We start from the raw sequence: 21,674 nt of genomic DNA, 5'->3' as shown, positions 1-21,674 counted from the left end.
AAAACCTCTGTTTATATATTGTTTTGCAGGGAACGGAAAAATGTCAGTGAACGCTGGAACCATACACTAACTACACAGCTTACAACCAGTAGCACACATATATTATCCTCTACACAATGCAAATGAGGTATTAGCCTCTGAATCCTCAGGACTTTATGCCTCCTTTCATGCCAACACCCACTCTGTGCCTTCCATAAAGCCCTGGTCTCCAAAACACTCTGATAGATTCAAACCGGACTGTGAAGCAGTGGAAGGAGAGCTCTGCAGAGGCAGTAACGCACAGAGATAAAGATGAGTGAGCCTGATGAAGCATCAAGGTGCTTGAAGTAACACTTTAAAAGACCTGTTAGGCATTGGGAAAGAAATAGCACGTAGACCTGCAAGACAGATTACCTGCACAGAAGTTAGCGTAGAGGGCAAAACCAACAACACCTGGTGCGCAGTTTCTGCACGGGACGTCCCCACGTTAGCTGCCATACGCAGCCATTACTGCCTGAGCTAGCGAGGGAAAGGCTTGGAGAGTTCAGTCCGAGAAATGCCAGAACAGAGGCTGTGTCACAACGGAGACACAACCTGCTTCCTACACATCAGCTCAGGATTAAAAGGAGCAGTGGGATAGTCCTTGATTCTTAGCCTGGCCAAGGAAAGCTTCAACTGTTTTAGCTGAAGAAAACAAATCCCAACAAAATGCATCAGCATCCTTGAAAAGAGCAGAGGCATTCACGTAAGCACGACGGTCACCTCAGCCACAAGGTTAGATGAACTACCTGCTCGGGCCGGACAACAACCGAGCTTCCAGAAGCATTCCAAAGTTTTTTTCAAGATCATCTCATCATCCCAGGCAACCCAGAGGGCAGCCCCTTACGCTCCCCAAATTTTGCTACTCCTTCCCTCCCCAGAAACATGTGACAAAGTCTTCCCGTATAAATAATATTGAAGATATTTTCTGCTTCTCATAAAATGTAACTCAAAAGACTAACTGGTCAGGTCACAAAGGCTTACAAGGAGAAGACAGTTGCCTCAGACAAGGAGAATACGTGCACTGTTATTTGTAGGGGAAAATGCCAGTTTTCCCATCTGTTCACCAGCCACAGCAGGATGCTGGGCAGCAGCTGGGATTCATGCAAGAGCCACTTGTTTTGATTAATTACCACCGCTAGCTAAAGCCCACCAGTCTGGAATCAAACAGGTTACCTGTCTGTCTGCCTACATGTGAGCCAGAGACAGTAGAGAAACAAAATGCTTCCAAAATTGACTACGGCCTGAGTAGAAGTTTCATTAAATTAGGAGTGCTTAACTTAACTTTTGAAAGAAACAGGTTTTAGAAATATCCTAACAGTCCATGATAGTATAATGGCATTACTTGAAATTGAAGTTTAGGACCATTATTACACAACTGCTTTTTTTTTTAATGATAAAACTTATCCAGAAATATGGACTTGAGTCACAGAAGGTGTTTTAAGTCATATTTGTTAGCAAGAACTCTTATAATGATCTCTCCCTTTATAAAAGTATTCCCAAAACATAAATCAAGACTCTAAAACCAACAAATACTTACTCCACAATGAGAAATTTTACTACAAGCAATGTTCATAAAACAATTTTAAATGGAACATACCAAAACCACCATTTCCCATTTCTAGGTTCTGATGTTAATATAGCATCTAACCATTTTTTTAAATCAATTCAGGGACCTATATCACAGCATGAAGTTCATGTTAATAAGTTAAACAAGGAAGTCTCAGTTTATTTTTAGCATTTGGAAACAGAAACAATAGAGCCAGGTGCTCTGACAGAGGAAAGCGCTGTAGGACAAAATAAAGCAATCACTTCTGGTTAAATACAACAAAAAAATTGTCTTACCAACACGTATTTCCAAACATACTTTCCAGGACCTGTGGTAAAATCCTGGCCAAATTAGTAAAACAATAACAACTCAACGAACTACACAGAAAACAGGATTTCACCCCATTTGTCCACGTTCTTTGAAAGCCCCGGATTTCAAAGAAGTCACAAACATCACAGCTCTACAGCAATACACTACACGTCCTGCACACACAGAACACACAAAAGCTTGAAAGAACTAACAGCAGGTAAGAGGTGATGGATCTCACAGCGGGCTTTGTATCAAGCTTAGTTAGAGAGATGGCTCAGCAATCTGCTTAATCTTGGATATGCATTCCAGGAACAATACAGATATATAAAAAAACACTTAAATACTTGAAAGGCATACCTTCCTTTGCTTGGTTCCTCTTTCTTCGCTTCTTTTTTCACAACTTCAGCCTGAAAGGCAAAAATCAGGGTTCAGTATCGATGAGTTTCAGAAGCATCAGCACATAATTTGCATAACCCAGCTAATTAATAACACCACAAACCAAATTTAGGCATGTATCACCTGAAAGATCAAATGACAGTGAACTGCTCTAAAACTGTTCCCCACAGAACACGTATTTTATAAAGATGACAAATAAAAAAGTGCATGGCAGTGTCAGAGATTCTACTAAAAGTTTGCTAGACAGAACATGTGGCACACCACTAACTGTTCTTCAAAGCTGTCATGGTTTTTTGAGCAGAATTAGCTTTTGGTCTGTGAAATATTCGGGGGAGAGGGATGTTAAACACATCTTTTCCCAGACAGCACCTTCTTCCCTGTACTGGTGAGGATGCTAACGGCTGCAGAGCTCAGGGTGAATACAGTTAGCCCGATAGGTAAATATTATACAAAAATCAGTGTCACACCTTGTCTAAACACAAATTGTATTCCAAGTCAAGCAATTCTCTACAGAAAACCCAAGGCCAGATTCTATTCCTTAAAACCTGCTAATGCAGCATTCATTTCTTGTAGGATGACTACACCTTTCTGTTTTCTGTTATGTAGAATAAACTTGTAGAATAAATGTGGAATGAAATAATGTCTTCCGAAAAAAGACAACCACAAACCACGCAAGCTCTGCAGCTATCACAGTTAGTAGTGTAGGTCTAAGCAAGTAAAAAAAAAACTTTAGAAATTCAGTGTTGATCTCTGTCTCTTTTCTGAAGGCTTTCTACAAACTAATTTGAAGACTATCACTATTAGAAAGAACATCAGATAAATTCAGTGCACGTAGAATTCACTTTCATCTTTTATTTATGCACATAATCCCAAAGCCTTCAGTCTTCCCTTTCTAAAAACATTTCTTCCAGAGATAAGTGCCAAAAGTAATTTGAACATGTTATAATGAATTAAAAATGATTTTCTTTTCTCTTCAGACTGGCTCGTGAATGAAAGGCTTCTAGAGAAAATAGCTTACGGCAAATGGGGCTACAAGCTTAATGTCCCTGCGGTACCTAGGCACATAATGCAGATTCTGGCAGCATAACCGAGAAGACGGACAGGAGGTAACAGACCCAAAATGCAGTGAAGGAACAACAGGTGGAAAAAACTCAGTTTTCCCCTCTTACCAGTGTGAGCAGGCAGTTTTCTCTCCACCTCAGGTATAGATAAAAATAAAGCTTAGAAGAGTATCTCCAAAGTACAGATTTATTTTAACATTTGTGCAAAAGCTGTGACAGTCGCATTGACAAAGACTGAATGACACCAGTTGCAGCCATGCTGTGTGATGCTGTATTCCGGTTGCACACCCTCCTTCACCGTTACAGCAGTTTCCCCATATTTTTGTTACTTCAGCAGTATTAAATTCAGACATTATCAGTAAAATTACAGAAACAAAACTGTAATGTGATTAAGCGAGCACTTACATTACTGCTGTTACTATGCCACTGGCATCAGTTACTGCTATCTGGCTGGTCAACCTCTCTAAATGAGACAAGCACTCTGTATCACCCAAATGTGCAGCTGGAAAGAAATATTATTTTGAAAACAGAGTGTGAATGCCATTCTTTGTTGGCATTGAACTCTGCTCTGATGAAACATTTATAGTGACAAAGGCATGTTATTCTGTTGCTACACAAGATATAGGGAAGGGCTATAAAAAGCAGATTTGAATCATAAAGTGTTCCCACAATGCATCCTTGACATACATTCCTTAGCACGAGCACTTTAATGAATGATATTTGGCTTATTTTTTAGTGCTAAGGGACCTTATTACTTACATTTTCTAGACTTGAGGAAAAGCTCATAAGCCTGAAGATTTGGTTATTTTCTTCATCTACAAAGTTAGTCTAATAAAAGATATTAATCTTAAATGCAACTGACAAACACAATTATAATTTATGTTCTTTAAACAATCTGAAGTTCACTATATGAACTGAAACTCAAAATAAAGTGGCTTGGAAGAAGAGCATATTTTGTCCCATACAAAGAGAGTCAGCAAAGGGGAGAATCACCCCTGCAATAGGGAAGAGGCGAGAGAGAGAAAAACTCTTGGAACATCTAATCCAGGCTCTTGCATCTAGCAGAAGAGAAAAAGAGCAGCCTATGCACCCGCACTCACCAGATTTTAGCGATGAGCACTTCACCTGCAGTGGGTCCCCACCCTGCATCAGCGGTCCCGAGGGATGCATACCAGCCCACCTTACCCTACCCCTGCCAAACCGACAGTCCCACGCCACCACCCTCATCTGGTAGAGATGCGGTGTTCAGAAGGAAAGTTAAAGCAGTTCTCTGAATCAAAGATGTAATTAAAAAGCATTTTCAGTGTTGTTATATTGACTCTTAGGCTAGTAGAAACCTTCACGGGAGGGTCACTCCTAATGAACTAACAGATGCAACTCAACAACTATTGCAGGAGACCCCCACCAGAAACGTACACCTAAAAATCTCTATTGACACACTATGTCTTTAAAAACGTGAATCCTAAACACCGTACAGTTATCCTACAGACTTCGTAACTAAGGATGCTGTTCAGTAAAGCAGAAGAAATTGCCAATATCATAGAGAACAGACTACGATACAAGCCAAAGATCAGTACACAACCTATTCTTTAAAAAAAAGTTGAAATTCATTGTGATGCTCAGCACAAATACCACCGACAGCTTTGTCAGCACGGTGAGCAGAAGTACACGTCTGGATGACTTTTTTTTCCTCCCTGTTGAAGTAACAGACCAATGCTCTTGTTAACTTTAGGCACCTGAAGTTCAACTTCCCTGTGATGAATAAAAGTGAAGGGAAAAAGCTACGATGCCCTGCCCCTCCAGGCACATCCTCTTGTTTGAATGGTATCCCAAAGTCACGCCACTGAAAAGGAACAGCAACACACAGGGAATGAGAGCTCCAAGAATGGAATTCACATGGATAATCACTAAAAAACCAACAAAAAAATCTGAAAAAAACCAACAAAACAAAAACCAGAAAATACCTATATACATTTTGGTCTCAATCTCGACCGTATACAGTTCATGTTGAACCAATTAGTTGGTCCCTGTTCTCTCAGCTATATATGAACTTTGAAGAACAAACCTAGCTGGAATTCAGAGGAATAAAAGCCAACCTATATCCCCCTGCAATAAACATAGTTTGGAAGATGTGGCAAGAGATGGAGAGTCAAGCACACTGGACAAACATTAAAATTATTTTGTTGGGTCAGGACATGAGAAAGGAACTGAAAAATGAGAAGGCGAGGGCATGCAGAACTAGGGAAATAAAAAATCCTCACGTTCAAGTGCTGAGTCAACAGCACTTTACTTCCACACTGCGAGAGGGACCACGTCGGGATTTACATGCTCCGCTTTGGAAGCCAGAACACTATTAGCAATGTGACTAATGTTTGCATTTCTTGCTTAAAGCTCTTTACCTACCCAATGCGACATGCACTAAGCTCCTTCCTCTCCGCTGTTCAGCTGCTGCAGCTTGCTGTTCCTTCAGTAAATCACCAGAAGTAAACTGGGAGCTGCTCAATACTGCTAGTAATTTCACTTGTAAGAGAGAAGATGGACGCGGCTGTGGGCGCACAGACCAATGCTGACATAGCAACTAAGTCTGGAATCAAGAGGACTAAAGCAGATGAACTCCTAAAGATGATTCAGACTAGATCAGGAAAACTCTAATTTCAATTATCAATCCTTTTCTACTGGTACTAAAGAGTCGCTTTCCTCCTTTCTTCCTTTTTCTCTTCATCGTCCATTAAGAAATACTTTCATCAGTGGAGATGAAAGAGATTCCATACATGGTTGTAAAATATAGAAAGAGACAAAAGACAGACACACACCACCACACACTTTCACACCTACGCCACATCCCAGAACACAGACTAGGTGATCCAGTTCCCAGCTGTTGCACAGTTTTCACTTTCCTCCACAATGACAGCAAATAGCGAAGGAAATACTGCCATTGTCACCATTAACTGCTCTTCAGGGAAAGGTGGTTCTATTCCACCAAAATAATACATTATTGAGAAGAAGAAATCAAAACTTACCTCAGCAGACTCTCCATTGGGTGACAATGTACAGGTCAATGTATGCTCACCCATATTATACGGATACTGCTTCAGGAAGCTGTACATTGCTCTGGCTGACTTGGGACTATCCAGCTGCAGAATTGCCTAAAAGCAAAGAAAGCACAAGCTTCAAATAACTGTTACTTCATCATATTTCTGTATTGCAGAACAGGTTTAATAAATTAAGCTGGTATAGCGCGGGGTATCCAGTGTTCCTGAAGGGTTTCAACACCTTCATTATAAATCAGCAATATGCAGTATTTTTTTATTAAATCCTGTGTTCTTGCATATGGAGAACAGAGGACTCTTCTTTCTCAGAGGCTGAAGGAAGAAATCTCTCCTGTTTGGAATTATCTTTAGAGCTAAATAAAGACATCACAAAACAGTGGAGCCTGGAGCTTCCCTACCCACATGTGTCCAACCTTCCGGCCACAGAAAAATACTATCTTTTTCTTAAAAGCATCTTCAATTGTTTTATTGTTTACTAGCAGCTGGACACTTAAAATAGCTCATAATATTGGGAGCACAACAGCTTTTTAATAGTTAAAATACACACGTACACACAGTGATTTAAATCTAGTTCAAAAAATAAAAATCCAATGTTCAGTGCAAAACCAGCCACATTAAAAATTAAAATATCAAAATTTAAGAAATTGAAAATCAAGTCACTACATTTTGAAGTGTCCCAAAGAAAAAGCAATTTCAGCAATTCTGACATTTTCACTTCTCATATCAAAATATTTTTTTCCCAAAGTTTCCTACAAAATGGGAACTTATTTCCCCCCCACTTACACCTCTAATGTCAAAGGTTAATAAATTTTCCAGCCATTTGCAAAGCTTTACTTTCAGTGCTTAAAAAACTGTTCTTGTATTGGTCAGGCTAGGTAACAGCTGAAAGTTTGCTTCAGTTGGTTGGGTTTTTTTTTCCTTCCCCACGGTCCCCAACAAACAAGATGAACTATTTTCTTGTTCAGGATGAGTGGGAGAGAGTCAGAAACTCTGATCTCTCATTAGAACATTCCTGGTACTGGGAGATGAAAAAACTACTTTTTTTTTCCTTAACATGGTACTTTGCACCACAGGGAAAAAAAAAACCACACAAACTTACCTTGTTTTTATTCTTCAGTACAACATAATGATCTACTTTTCCAAATCGAAGTCCCACACACACTACTTCAAGTTCTCTGTATCCATCATCTGGCAAATTCCCAAGATGCACAAAGTGATTATGTATAGTTTCAGTATTTACCTAAAGAAAAGCGATGACAAAACTTACTTTAACTTTGTAACACACTTTATTAGCAACTACTGAACAAGGTTAGAAAAGCCCCACAGAAAGCTTCTGTATCACTCAGATCTTACCAAAAAATAGCATTCACACACATCCAATGTTCACTTTTTCAGATTCACACCAGATTTTCCAGTTTTCTATGCCATATATCAAAAGAACCAACTATACTTCCTGGTAAAGAATAACAAACTTAAAAGGATTGGGTTGAGTGTTTTATTTTAAATTATCTTTTTAACTAGTAGAAGTCTCTTTAAGAACACTGCAAAATATAGCTGAAGTTTAAATAAAACGTGGTATTTTGAAAAGCCGACACTAGTCAGATTATAAATTGGTCAAGGCACAGAAACCTATGCAAAAGACTCCAATCCTGGTTTTTAAGTTGGAGTTTGGTTTACTTGATCAGTTTGCAGTAACATAAAGAACCTCGGTCAAATATAATTTCTTGTGTTTCTCAGTTTTCAAATGGAGTTATCACTACCACCACAGGGACAGGCTGACAAGGAGACCAACAAGTCTCTTCTAACCAGGAAGGATTCTGGTGCAGAGCGTACGAGCGGGCTGACAGCAAATGGAAAGCTACCATCAGCCACATAGCGCCAGCAGAACCACAGACTGAACCCTGGCACCAAATATTTTGTTCAGTATCAAAGAGAGGGCCCTGGGACACAAAGTCCAAAGGCGCTAGTAGACTTCTGGAATCTTAAACAAGTCTTTTCTTTGAATACTTGAAAGCTGTGTGTCTTTTAGAAACACAACACTCACTCCCAATAAGGGAGAGATTCCCCCCCCGCCATAGGTCTGGTATGTTTTTCTTGCATTATTCACGACTTTACCAGGAGCAGAAAATAAATACTCCACCACAAGCAGATCAGAAGCGTAAGTAGGATATGGCAGCAGGGGTGTTGGCCGTAAGTACTCAGATGTGCCTGTTAGTGCCAAATGACGATCATAAGGAGAAAGCAGATATCCCCCAGACACATTTGCCGCTGGAAGGTCAAGCCTCTTGGGGTTTCTTGGAAAGTGACTTATTGTTGGCAGGGCTCTTTGCAATACGCTTGTTAAACAAATACAATTACCTTCTGACACTGCTGTTCTTAAAGTCACTCTTGCATAGTTCTTGTGTCAACTGTTTAAGCCCAGAGACACACATTCAGACCCAATGACTGACCCTCAATCAAGAATATCCTGAAAATGTTTTTCACAGAAGCAAGACAAAATCTGTAATTTCATTAACCTCTGCCTACCTACACGGCATAAAAATCCTTTGTACGCCAATTGCCAGCTTGCACTGTGTGCAGTGAAGGAACAGGAGGGACAATAAGGGAGACACACTACACTGAACAAAGCACAGAGGTAGTTTTGGTAGTTAAACCAAAATATCTGTCTACAAAACACACCGGAAAAACGGGTGGCATTATATGCAGGCAAACACTGCATACTCTCCAAGCTATAGTGGTCAGCAGCTGGTTGTTACAACATGAAAAAAACTGAACAGAAGGAGAGGGCCTCAAAGGACTCCTATGAAATGTTTAATTCCTTGCACTTCATGCATTATGGAGCTTAACTGAGCAAACATTTACTCATTCTATTCCCTGTTCATTCGCCCATGAAAACATATATAAACATTTAATTCAAGAGAAAGCTTAGATAACAACTCAATTAGCTAATATTTCAGTATGAAGGACACTAATTCCAATTTAAAGTAATGTATTTTGATAGCATGTGGAAGAACAGTTAGATTGCTAGCAACTTACCTTAGGGTCAGAATCTTTAATTATAGCAGTAAATATTGCTTCCTTTAAAAAAAAAAAGAAAAAAAAAGACAGACATTGTAAGATTTGAACTGTAAAATATAGCTTCACCAGCAGCAGCTGACTGGCAGTCACTGACTCCCAACAACTTTTCAGTTTCTGCTTTATTAATAAAATCAGCAACATCAGCACTTCTGACATCTGTGTTATTCTCCATCAGAAGATCAGGACCCAAAAAGACATTTAACAGAATCAGTCCTCAATAGGACACACCATCAGAATGTATAAAACAGGCAGTGTATAGAAGCCAGCTTAAATACAAAATCCTGCTCTGTACTGAAATGTTATCACATATCTTAGAATTTCAACATATTTTATTACTTACTTCATCTTTTATACTCTTGTACTGAGGCACCATGTTGATGCAGAGCTGATTTCCATCCAGTGACATTGGAAAGCAGGTGTAAAATTTAACCATGGAATCTGCAGATTTTCGATTTATTTCAAGATATGCCTTTTAAAATAAAGAAAACAAAAATTTTAAAAAAATTGTAATTCATCAAAAGCAACTTACATCAACGCTTCCTGCATTACATTCTCCCATTTGCATTTGTTAAAAACACATTTGTTGCTTCTCTAGGTAGAAACACTACTAAATACCAATTAGAATACCTTCTGATGAGATGATAAAATTAGCACATCCCTCAGTCCTCCAAATGGCTTTGCTAGGTTGGAAACTTCCTCAACAGAGTATCCTTTCTCAGGCAAGTTTGAAATAAGAACCACACATATATCATCAAGTTCCTGCAATCAAATGGAAGTAAATATTACTGATATTTCTTCAACTCTAAATCAAAACTGCGTATTACTGAAGGGAGCATTTATTTTTACTATGTAAAACCACCATTAAACTGAATGAAGCACTTGCTTAAAAGCCTCTTATAATACTCACAATTAAGTCAAAACCAAAGATCATTTAAGCCTTTTTAGGATTTAGTAGCAAAGCAGATTAAACAATATTTTTTTAACCCTCTTCTCTAATTATGTCATGTAATCACCTTAATTACTGCTTAATTGTGGAAGTATCTACAGCTAAGCTAATCCGGCACAAACCTCAGGCTGTCCCATGCTCTCTCATCAAAAATTTAAAGCAAACCAAAACCCCGTATAATTATGCCACTACTCTATACCCATGACATGCCCACACATCAAATACCACAGGACTGTATGTGGAAATACTGCACCTAAAGAGAAGAAACCCACAGTAGCGCAATATAGATGATCAGAGCATAAAGGAGCTTTGCTGTAAGGAACAAGCTCTCAGGAAAAAAAAGCCAGAAGAATGAAGTGGTAGATGTCTCAAATCACAAACAGCAAGGAGAAAATAAACGATTTGCTATTTCTCATGAGAAATTAACAGGCAGGGGATTTAAACTGGAGGCTTTCAGACAGCACACCAATGCCTGGAAATGGCACCAAGCACGTACTTACAACTTCCACAGATTCAAGCACCTTCAGACTGACCTTGCTTGCTGGTTCTGTTGATTCTTCACTCTTTGTAGTCGCTATCGTAGCTTCTAAAAAAAAGGGGTGGGGTACTTCAGTAGTTCAGCGGAGTTCTTTAAATACTGCAGAGCTTTAAAGAACTTCTTGCATTACATTTTATCACCACTGTCATTGTGAAAAATGAAATATTCCTTTGCTTAACTTACAGCGACAAATGACATTGGTGAGACACATACAGTCTTATATAAATGCTTCCAGAAAGAATGGTTTTAAGTAGGGATAAAAAAAAATTAACATCCCATAATTAACATGCAAACACTTCGCTGACATTAAGGCCTTATCAGCTCAATAATCACAGCCACGAGACTTTCTTGTGCGCACACAAGGACTATGTAGGTGCCTAGCACGTGTCCACACAATCTTTCTTTTTCTTTCTTTTTCCTCAGAAAAGTCCACAGCAATATGTGAGAGACTCAGAAAAATACAGACAGCAGGAAACAGGAAAACAGCAATCATACCGGATAGGCAAGCACAGGTGAAAGAGAATCACTTCTACGTAAAACATTTATATCCAACTCTAACAGGTTCAGCAACTACAACCTTGCCACAGGCTCCACTATCACATGCACAGTAACTGAGAATTAATACACACTTAGGCTATGTTTAAAACAAAGTCTGTTATTAATCAGTCTGTTATCAATACAGCTGTATCAGCGGAATGTTCACAAGTCCATGGGGCCTGATGGGATTCATCCCAGAGCTCCAAAGGAGCTGGCGGATGTTATGGCAGCATCCCTCTCGATCATCTACCAAAGGTCTTGGGAGTCTGGGGAGGTCCCTGCTGACTGGGAGCTAGCCAACATTATCCCAATCTACAAGAAGGGCGTGAGGGAAGACCCAGGGAATTACCTGTGAGTCTAACCTCAGTTCCTGGAAAAATTATGGAGATGATACTGAAAGGCATTTAAAGAATAATGCAAACATCAGGCACAGTCAACGTGGAGTCACAAAGGGAAAGTCCTGTATAACTAATCTGATATCCTTCTAGGATAAGGTCACCCACCCAGTGTGTGAAGGGAAGGTGGTGGATGGAGTTTTTCTGGATTTTAGTAAGGCTTTTGGTACCGTCCCTCACAGCATCCTTCCGGACAAGTTGTCCAACTGTGGGATAAGCGGGTTCACAGCGCGCTGGGTGAAGAACCGGCTGGATAGCAGGGCTCAAAGGGTTGTAGTGATCTCTTCTCCCTGGTACCCAGCGATAGGAGTGTGGGAATGGCTCAAAGCTGCACCAGGGGAAGTTTAGACTGGACATTAGGAAGCATTTCTTTACTGAGAGGGTGGTCAAACACTGGGACAGGCTTCCTGGAGAAGTGGTCGATGCCCCAGGCCGGTCAGTGTTTAAGAGACATTTGGACAGTACCCTTAACAACATGCTTTAACTTTTGGTCAGCCCTGAAGTGGTCAGGCAGTTGGACGAGATGATCAGTGTTGGTCCCTTCCAACTGAAATAGTCTATTCTATTCAGTTATAAAATATGGGGAAAATAACATCTATTGAACCAGCTCTAGCAGGCATATAAAGCACTGAGATTAAAAGAATTAGTGGTGGAGCTGCAAACAGAACATGCAGAAAACTTGAAACCTTTGCTCTAATGAGCTGTAAATAGAAGTCCCCACGTCGCACTGAAAAGGTCTCGGTAAAAATATCATGCCTGCTGAAAGTTGTAAATCTTGGATGTTTTTAGCCACTTCAGTCACCATAATGAACTGGTGGTTTATGCTTCAGTCAGTGAACTTATGTTAACAGACCTTCTTTTCTGATATCCTGTGTCATCTTAATTTCCCGGCCTCAAAAGCACTCTCATTTAGTTCACAATAGCCGAGAAGTTTACGACAGAAATGAGAAAAAACCCTGTCAGTTTGCAATTTACCTCGATCAACTAAAGCTTCATTAAACTCATCCAAGTCCAACACTGCCACCTGAGGCATCTGTGCAAGTTTCTCTGAAAAATAAATACATGCGAGAAGACATCACAATGTTAAACTTCATGTAACTTACAACAAGCAAAGTAACTCACAAATGGCATTATTGTATCAGAGTTACCTAGTACAGGTGCAGGATTAGTCACTGCTTTGGACTGAGTCTCTACTGTCTTCACAGGCTCTGTAACTCCGTCCCCTTCTGTAATGTTCTTTGGGTCTGACAGCTTAGTCTCCCCAACTTCCATTTCAGCTTCTGTCAAGATCTGAAGGTCTTCATCTATAGATTTTGCTGGTAGGTAACAGCAGAAAAAATGCATTCTTCATTCCAATATATTAAACTAATCAATTTGCAAAAGAAGAATGAACTACACTATAAATTTTTCTGCCAGGTATTCAGAGGCCCCTATCACATGAATTGCTGCTCCTCGTTACAGATGGGCAGAAAATGTACAGGTAGGAAAAGCTTTGCAAAAAAAGCGTATGCCTGTGGTTATGTGAAAGGGTCTGCTTCCCCAAACTCAGCTCCTTTCCCTGGTTCTTTGCTATTCTAGATCTACAAACAGCACTAATTATCATCGCATTAGCCAAGTCACAAGGAGCAAGAAGGGTGCTTGCCTATCTAACAATCTACTACATTGACAAGCCCAGTAAAAGGTGTGAAAAGCTTGGACTCACTATCTTAAATAGCTGTTCTGGAAAGCGGGGGAGGATAGGGGGAGAGAAAAGCACCTGCCTGTGTTTTCCAAGTAAAAAGTAAAAGTTCTTATTTGTCTTACCCACAGGATTTGAAGTTTTCTTGATTTTACTATCTCCTGTCATTGGCGATTTCTTAGTCCTTTCTTTTTTACCTGCATAAAATATCCAAAACCAAGGAAGTCAGTAGAAATGCTTATTTCTTAAATCTTACATTTGTGCAGTCATGAAATAGAGTATCTTTCGTGAATTTGTTGAGGATTCTGGTGAGAATACCTTGCTTCTGTAAAAGAGTTTGTGTTCTCTCTCTCAAACGACTAAATAATTCATGGTTTCCATCTGTGAGACAGCTCTGAAATGCACCGCTACATGAATCTTAATTCCATTCTGGAAACTGGATTCAGAAGTGACCACACTGATGAATGAATCGAGACCAATACCTCTTTAAAAAGCACAACTTCCCATCAAAATAACGTCTGGTCCCTAACTTTGCTTAGAAGAATTGCTCATGAAAGCCAATAAAACAAGCAACAGAAAAATGATATGGCTGTTATTTCCAATGTCTTAATAACACCAAGTTTTTGTAAAGTTTCACTGGCTTTTGATGTATTTACTGCAGTTTGTCCTGTTTTCACTGAAGTACTAAAAAAAAGGTTCTTCTCTAACAGCATGACATACAAGTTTTTCTGCCAGACCAAGTAATAATAATAATTGAAATAATTTCTGTCAGGATCAATAGAAGACCAGGGCAGAAACTGAAAAGCATATGGAAGGTACAAGGAACACAAGACACTGAGAAGCGCTAGCAATAACTGTGAAGGAGAATATTAAATACATTATACATTAGGCTTAAAGTCAGCTTGAAGAATTACACTTATTTTATGGAGCCCAAAGAGCCACGTTTATCTTCAACAGGTGGGGCAATCATTTAAAAATACGGAGTATAAGCACAGGCCAAGGTGGGGTTTTTGTATTGCTACTTGAGGGTTGGGTTTTGTGGGGTTTTTTTAAAGAAAGAAAGATAGGGTCACATGAAAAGCAGGGTGTTTGAAAGTATAAACCAGTTGTTTTCTTGTAGCTCTCTGAACTGGCTTTCAGTCACTATTATGAAAAGCACTCACGTAAAAACAAAGAAATGGGAACAAAGAGGGAAGGCAATAGCAGAGGTATCATCAGATAAAAGGTAACCAAAACCTTACCTGTAATGGATTTAGTTGTCTTAGTGGTGGTGCTCTGATCTTTTCTATTACGAGGGGGGGAAAAAAAAAAACCACCAATAAAAATCAGGTTCAAAGACAATTGATGAATATCAAAACAGCTAAAAAATGCTCAAACCCAGTGAAACACAAGAAACCAAAATGCTATGAACCCATTCGGTTTGCAGTGGTTATCACTAACACTAATGTATGTGATGGCAACACTTACTTTGTACTTGGTGCAACTTTTTTAATATTCTGAGCCCGGTTTTTTATATTCATTTTGGCCTGGAATGGACAGAAAGAAAAATTTTTACTGCATCATTTTTACTTAATTTATAAATGTATATATACACACATATGAAAATAGTACTAATAATTATTACTAGTAATTAAGTATATATATTAATATAGGTTGTATCTTTCATTGTTTGCTAAACTTGATAGTATTCACAAATATCAAACTTAACCAAGAAAAATGAAAAACTGGAATTAGGAAGTGCATTTGCACATTTATTTGCAACTGCTGTTTATGAAAAGGAAATCAAAAGTATATTACAACTACCAAATCTATTGTCCTGGAGAACATCAAGTTTTGGAACAAAACACCAAGCTAACCAAAAGTATCACGTTGTTCACCACCAGGCTGCTTACCTGGCCAGGAGATGCTTTTGGCTTCTCTGCTACACTTATTTTCACCCGTTTCCCATTTACCAGCACTGGCACAGTTTCACCGTATTTCACAGCTGCTATCACGGCTTCTTTGTAGTTCATTTCCAAGAAGGCCTAAATAAATGGCACTTTCAGTCTTTATTACAGACACAAGATACAACTCACTGCAATTTTTCCTTAGCAAATCTGCTCACAACAGAACTGCATGTATTTCTCTCTCTAAGTTCACGTGGAGTTTGATGGAAATGTCTGGATTTCAGTATTATACAAAAAGCATCCCATTTCCTCTAACATTGGAGACTGATGTCGCAAGCAAGACTGTATTTATAAAGTTAAGATTCCCAGCTACTCCAAGATTACATATGTGATCTTTAATGACAAACTGTTCAGGAAGTCTCACCCTATGTTCAGCTGCGGATCCAAATATTACACTTTTTCATTGCTTGACAGTTTCTTTTGCATTCTGCCACAAAAACTTTCTACAGGAAAACTTACCTCATTTCTAGAGCGAAGTACAAGGAGATCACTAACTTTGCCAAACGGCTGAACAATTTTTTTAATATCTTGATCTGAAAAGCCATCATCTGGTAAATCAGATATTTGAAGGACTGTCCCACAACTCAGCAATTCCTCTCTCAACAGCTACAAATTGAAACCAAAACAAAAATAAATACTTTCCAACTCAAGTCCAGTAAAAGGAAGAAAAAAGAATCTGTAATAAAAATTACTTCAGAGTAGACAGACTGCTTAGTTCACAGTGGTATTTTGAGGTTTTTTGCTTTTTAACACAAGGACAGAGCCACAATTTTGTTGTCCTACTACTGTCTCAATCTTCAGTTAGTAGAACACATGGCATAGGATTACCAAGTAACACAATAAGACCTTTTTGTTTTTATCAAGTACTACAGGTCTATGTAATTCCAGTTGTCTGTGCTGTACGGGTAAGGAGCTGCACAATTCCACTCCTTTCCTTTCAGTACTATCTATTAGCTTTCAACAGCACTAGGCAACGTTCTCTTTGCTTATCATTTAGAGGCTACAAACTACCAAGGACTACCTGCCATAACTAAAATACAACCTGGTTTATAGGTGGTGTTTCTAAGAGATCCCAGTGGTCGGTATGATGGACTAAGACAAAGCTGGCTTAAGATCCTTCTTACAACAGCAGTAAATTTCTCTGCCTCATCTTTTCTGCTTGCCAGGGCAAAATGAACACTCTCTGCCTCCTATCCATTACTTTTATTTACACAATAAGCTCCTCCAAACAGAGCTCATCACTCACACTTCATACAAACGAGCGCCCAGTAGAACGAGGACCCAAATTTAATGGACTTTTCTTTCTGCTGTGGGAGAGCACTAGGGAGGTTTTGCTTCACATCTGTTAAAAAATCCTTGCTGTGTAAGTTACCACGCCTACTTGCAGTCAGCAAACCTTTGCATGAAGATGGCAGTATCTATTGCACAGAATCAGCAAACAGAATGGTTCACCTTTCCAGAAGTGATCCCCCTGAGATACTAACTGCATTCTTAAAATCACAGAGAAAAACATTAAGCAGCTCACCCTATTATAAGGTATAGGACGAGGTCCACTCGTTCCTGTGGATGAGTCTTCCTCATCCTCTTCCACTTCTTTGCTTTGGGGTAAATCATCAGTTTCAGGAGATGAAGAACTTGACCCAGGCAAAGAAGGCACGTCTTTCTTCGAAGCCTTTAGAGAAACACTTGTTTTCAGTGGCTTCTTCATATTTCCAGGCAACTTCCCTAAGGGTCCATGAGAGGGTGGTGATTTTCCCGATCCTGAAGATCCTTGCCCAGCTGCTTGAAGTGACTTATGTTTATTGAACTCTGCTACAAAGCCAGGTCCCAAACTTTTCACTACTGCCTCCAGAGCTGCCTTTCTGTCTGTGAGCGGAAGGGAAAAGAAACTGGCTTTTGTTTGTTTGTTTTTAAAAGAAAACTTACATATATGGCTGTTCAATTTTCTACAGTTTCAGTTTCACCACCCACTCCTAATTCAAATCTTGAGACTCACTGAAGTTAGAGAACCTTAATCACACTCTAGCAGAGATGGCCTATAAATAATAATAAACCTCTGTACTATTTTCACTGTGCTGTTGTGTCACTCGACATTTTTAGTTAAACCGACAACGTGACACTGGCAACGATATCTACAAAAATCCTGGCTGGAGCAAAAGAAATGATTGTTTAATTTTGCATGTCAGGGAATGTAAGAAAAGAAGTTTTCAAGACTTAGATCTTCCTCTCACATACTGATGCACAGCAGTACTTACTATCTTGATGCCGTCTGCTAAATTCTGTATCCTTCTCCATCTTGCTCTTTGTCCTACAGACTGATGTTTTGGTTTAAATTATTCTTTAACGATCTGATACAACATTCATTTCCTGTATGCTTTCTTTCTGTGGAAAATTTATGTTTTGGTTATTAATTCCCTCTTCCCCTCATACTTCTACATTAAAATGGCTTGTGTTTTACCCTAAGAAGATCTCTTTCAAACTGCCTGTCCCTTCACAACTTTTCCCCTAGACTTCTTTCCCACAAAAGCTCAGTACCTCTTAATTTTACAAACAACAATACAAACAACATAGCCACAGCATGCAGATCAAAGAAAAAATTCAGAATTTAGAAAGAAACAAAAACTCCAAACAAACTGGTATTTCAGCTAGAGACTGAGCTCAAGATGAACTACATGGAACTGACCGAGTTTACATAAAATTTCCTAGACCTGCAAACTGGAGGAAGTAAGCTGAACAGAGAGTCACAAAATGGTGCAACGAACTTAACTGTTACAAAGGATGTTTTGCTGAAAGCCTTTCACGTACCACGCTCTTATCTCAAAAAAATTATTTCAGAGCACTATGCGTTCCCTGTAAATTGCACCTCCATTCAATGCAGTTTCTGAGCATCGCATTTTTTTTCTCCTCATCTATACTGCCTTTGCAGAACTACTTTTTTTGATGCTGAAGGAAGAAAGTTGTTGTTTCAATTCTCGACTATCCCTACTGGTTTAAAAACTGAGTGCACTTGGAACAGACACTTGTTCAGCAGTTATTTGATACGATTAACCAATTCCTGTCACTAGGGAAGGAAGACTTCAGACCTTTCAGAATGCCCATTTTCTTCTAAACATACTTCTCACAAAGCAACAGCAAAAGTTGTTTTTAAAAAATCAAATTTTCCTATGAAAAATGCATAGGTGACACCTGGACAGATAAACCTCTTTAAATCAACTCAGATTTCCTGAAATTAAAGGAAGTTTCAATTTGGCAGCGTGTATCCACCCCTTACCTTGAGATCGGGTCGACCTCCTTGATGACCAATCATTACTGGAAGACCTCTGAGGTCGTGGACTAGTTCTCAGCGGATTTCTCGATCGCTGCGGTGACCTTGATCTGTGTCTGGGGCTAAGCCGTCGCATCTGTCGCGGGCTTCGACTTCTTGGCCTCGTTGCCCTGAAGCGGCCAGGGCTCCTGGATCTCGATCGTGATCGGCGAAGACCATAGCCAGAGCCTGCGACCCTCGAACGTCTAGGACTGGGACTGGCAGAGTTGGAACGACGCTTCGGGGTCTGGTTTTCTTTTCTGTCACCAGCATTTCTAACAGAATAAAGGCATATAACGAGTTTTGACAAGGCAGAAAAGAATTATTAACCCGAGACTTTCTGCAAAAAAGAACCAAACCTGACAAAGTTTAGAGTCTATAATTTGTTAACAAACATACTTTACATACTGGTAACATGTTTGCTATATGGATTTAGGATATGGAGACAGAACTGAAAAGAAGCAAGCAGGAGAGAAAAACCTGCACGGAACAAGAGAAAGCTGCAAAGAAAACTGAAGTTACAAGCTGCAGCGCTATGAAAACATAACAGGAAGAGGAAAAGGATACATGAAAGAGTAATGCATTAAGATACTTTCCTTGCTTCTTCCAAATTTAGTTTGGATGTAAGCAACCTTGAGACACTATGTCTAAAAGATTGACTGAGACTGAAAGAGAGATTTGAGAAGACTACAAAAATACACATCCACTGCATATTTATGCTACCTAGAGATGTCAAATTGATGAAGAACATGGAAAGAAGTACCGGTGAAGAGATCCAGGAGAGAAACAGTCCCTCTTAGAGATGCGGGAAGTAGCCAGGCATAGGAAAACCCTGACAGGACAGATCCCAGGAGTAAAAGGGAAAACCTCGAAAATGCACTGAGTATATGCTTAAATATCTAGAACTTTTTTGATGAGCTTGTCAGATGGCAGGCCGGTGTGTTACAGCCAAACACTTGTCCAATTTTTAGCCCATACAGAATTCTTTGATGCCAAAGATACACTGCACCAGTACTCAAAACCGGGTAGAGCAGACACAGCACCTTTGAGATCCTAAACTGGAAGAAGCCACTGATGTAGCATGTCCTTCAGCTTACTCACTGGTAATTATAGCAGCAAAACTAACAGGGAAATAAAAACTGGGGCAAAACTAACACAGGGAAATAACTGACATGGCATGTGTGCCCAGTACAACTAGAATACTGACTGGGAAGACTCTATGCTGGACAACTAAAATGCACAAGACTCTTAACACAACATGGAAGAGAAGCTCACATTCAACTGAAAAGTGTCTAAGTTTGTTAAAGGTAATCTAGAGCATCAGCACTTAATGAATCACCATGTCGAGCCCTATTATCACTGTTTAAGACTGAATAGACAAAGTTCCTCTGAGGTGAAATAGGTTGAGGAGAGAGGACTGACAACTGGCAGACAGGAGAAGGGGATGAGAAGCAACTGAGGAAGCTGCTGCCTGACCTTTTTGGCCAACAGCTAGATGAGGACAGCCCTCAGGTCTCCTAAATGATGTTCCAACACACCCCACATAGCAATGTCTCACAGTGTCACTTCATTTGCAAGTTTCAAACATCATTAAAAATTCATATAAATCCCATTACTCCTGTGCCCAATAGAAACATTTGAATATATTAACAAACCAGGGCAATTTATAAGAAGCAAAGACTGTGAAGTGATTTACCAGAGTGGTAACAGCACATAGCGTGCTCATCGACCTTGCCCCAAGACTGCACCCAGCAGCTCTGAACATCTGTGGTCACGGAGAGCCTACAGCTGTATTCCAACCCTCCCAGCTGGAGACATGCTGTCATCTGGAGGGATTCAAGAAAGCACCACCCGAAAAGACAATTCTTGCCCCACCTGCAAGCACAGACGATCCCTCACTCACTTCTCCGATTTATTAAGCTTCTCCAGCTAAGAGCAGTTTCCTTCGCCTGGCTTGTATATAGCACCCACAGCACTCAACAGCAATTTCAGTTTGAGGTTTTAATATATCATTATTCTCCTCATGAAAGTTTCAAAAGTTTATTTGCTTTGTTTCTCTCTTTAAAGTTTTATTTCTCCTCATTTATTAACACGGAGAGACCTCAGATGCACTCTGCAAATTAACCTGACCTACATATTCAGCTTTTAAAAAAAAAAAAAGTTACAAAGCTGAATAGTCAGCTTCCCAGGAAGTATGTCAAACTAATTAGTGCAAAGTCACAGGAAAATCCAGCAAAAATTAAAGTCATATCACTCCTATCTGTATGCAAGTTGAAATATGTACAAATGTTGAACCAGTAAAATAATCCAATCTTGCTGAGATTCAAGTAGAATTAGTCCACAGGGTGTGTTTTTTTTTTTTAAATTAATAGTAAACAGGATACATTTTAAGGACAGAACATGAGTTCATGAATTCCAGTGTTTTTTCAGCTTGTGATCACATAGCTCCCCAAGGGATCTATGTGCTGAGAAGGCTGTGAACTAAGAGCTAACACTAGCATGCCTATCGTCAAACAGGTTTCAAGTTGCAAACAAGAGCGGCTTAACTGGAAAAAAGATTAAGTCTAAAAGTCAGAAATCACTCAGGCAGTTTAATCAGTGATCTAACACTGGTCACAGTCTCGCTCGGTTACTATTATATCACGTCCAATAACTTACAACTAACCGAAGCACGGTTAGGGGAGACTGCTGACAATATCAATCTTCAGACTTTTCTACAGACTTTACTGTCAACCTTGTGAAAGAATTTTAGACACTATGCCACTTATATTATTAAGCAAACTTAGGACAAAATCCACAAAAGCACCCCACACAATATTATAATGAAAATATGACACCGCTAATAGAGCTTGCCAGTGAGCAAAACAGG

The 21,674-nt window shown here is 39.5% G+C and overlaps 1 protein-coding gene across 1 annotated transcript in view; it reads right to left on the bottom strand.

Annotated features, from left to right (window-relative positions):
- Positions 1-21,674, bottom strand: part of ZNF638 (zinc finger protein 638) — a 42,291-nt gene that overhangs the window by 12,168 nt on the left and 8,449 nt on the right. The window contains exons 6-21 of the mRNA XM_059818191.1: positions 18,773-19,080; positions 17,027-17,367; positions 15,961-16,107; positions 15,448-15,579; positions 15,023-15,081; positions 14,797-14,840; positions 13,681-13,752; positions 13,026-13,193; positions 12,853-12,924; positions 10,941-10,993; positions 10,089-10,220; positions 9,802-9,930; positions 9,420-9,461; positions 7,483-7,623; positions 6,354-6,479; positions 2,234-2,283 (exon numbers count right to left, since the gene is read on the bottom strand). Of these exons, the coding sequence (XP_059674174.1) occupies positions 2,234-2,283; positions 6,354-6,479; positions 7,483-7,623; positions 9,420-9,461; positions 9,802-9,930; positions 10,089-10,220; positions 10,941-10,993; positions 12,853-12,924; positions 13,026-13,193; positions 13,681-13,752; positions 14,797-14,840; positions 15,023-15,081; positions 15,448-15,579; positions 15,961-16,107; positions 17,027-17,367; positions 18,773-19,080 (2,016 nt within the window). The remainder of the gene's footprint in view (positions 1-2,233; positions 2,284-6,353; positions 6,480-7,482; positions 7,624-9,419; positions 9,462-9,801; positions 9,931-10,088; positions 10,221-10,940; positions 10,994-12,852; positions 12,925-13,025; positions 13,194-13,680; positions 13,753-14,796; positions 14,841-15,022; positions 15,082-15,447; positions 15,580-15,960; positions 16,108-17,026; positions 17,368-18,772; positions 19,081-21,674) is intronic.

The sequence above is a fragment of the Gavia stellata genome, chromosome 5 (assembly GCF_030936135.1).
Source record: "Gavia stellata isolate bGavSte3 chromosome 5, bGavSte3.hap2, whole genome shotgun sequence".
NCBI classification, from domain to species: Eukaryota; Metazoa; Chordata; class Aves; order Gaviiformes; family Gaviidae; genus Gavia; species Gavia stellata.
Note: the sequence above shows the minus strand (reverse complement) of the source record. Positions and strands in the feature narration are given on the sequence as shown.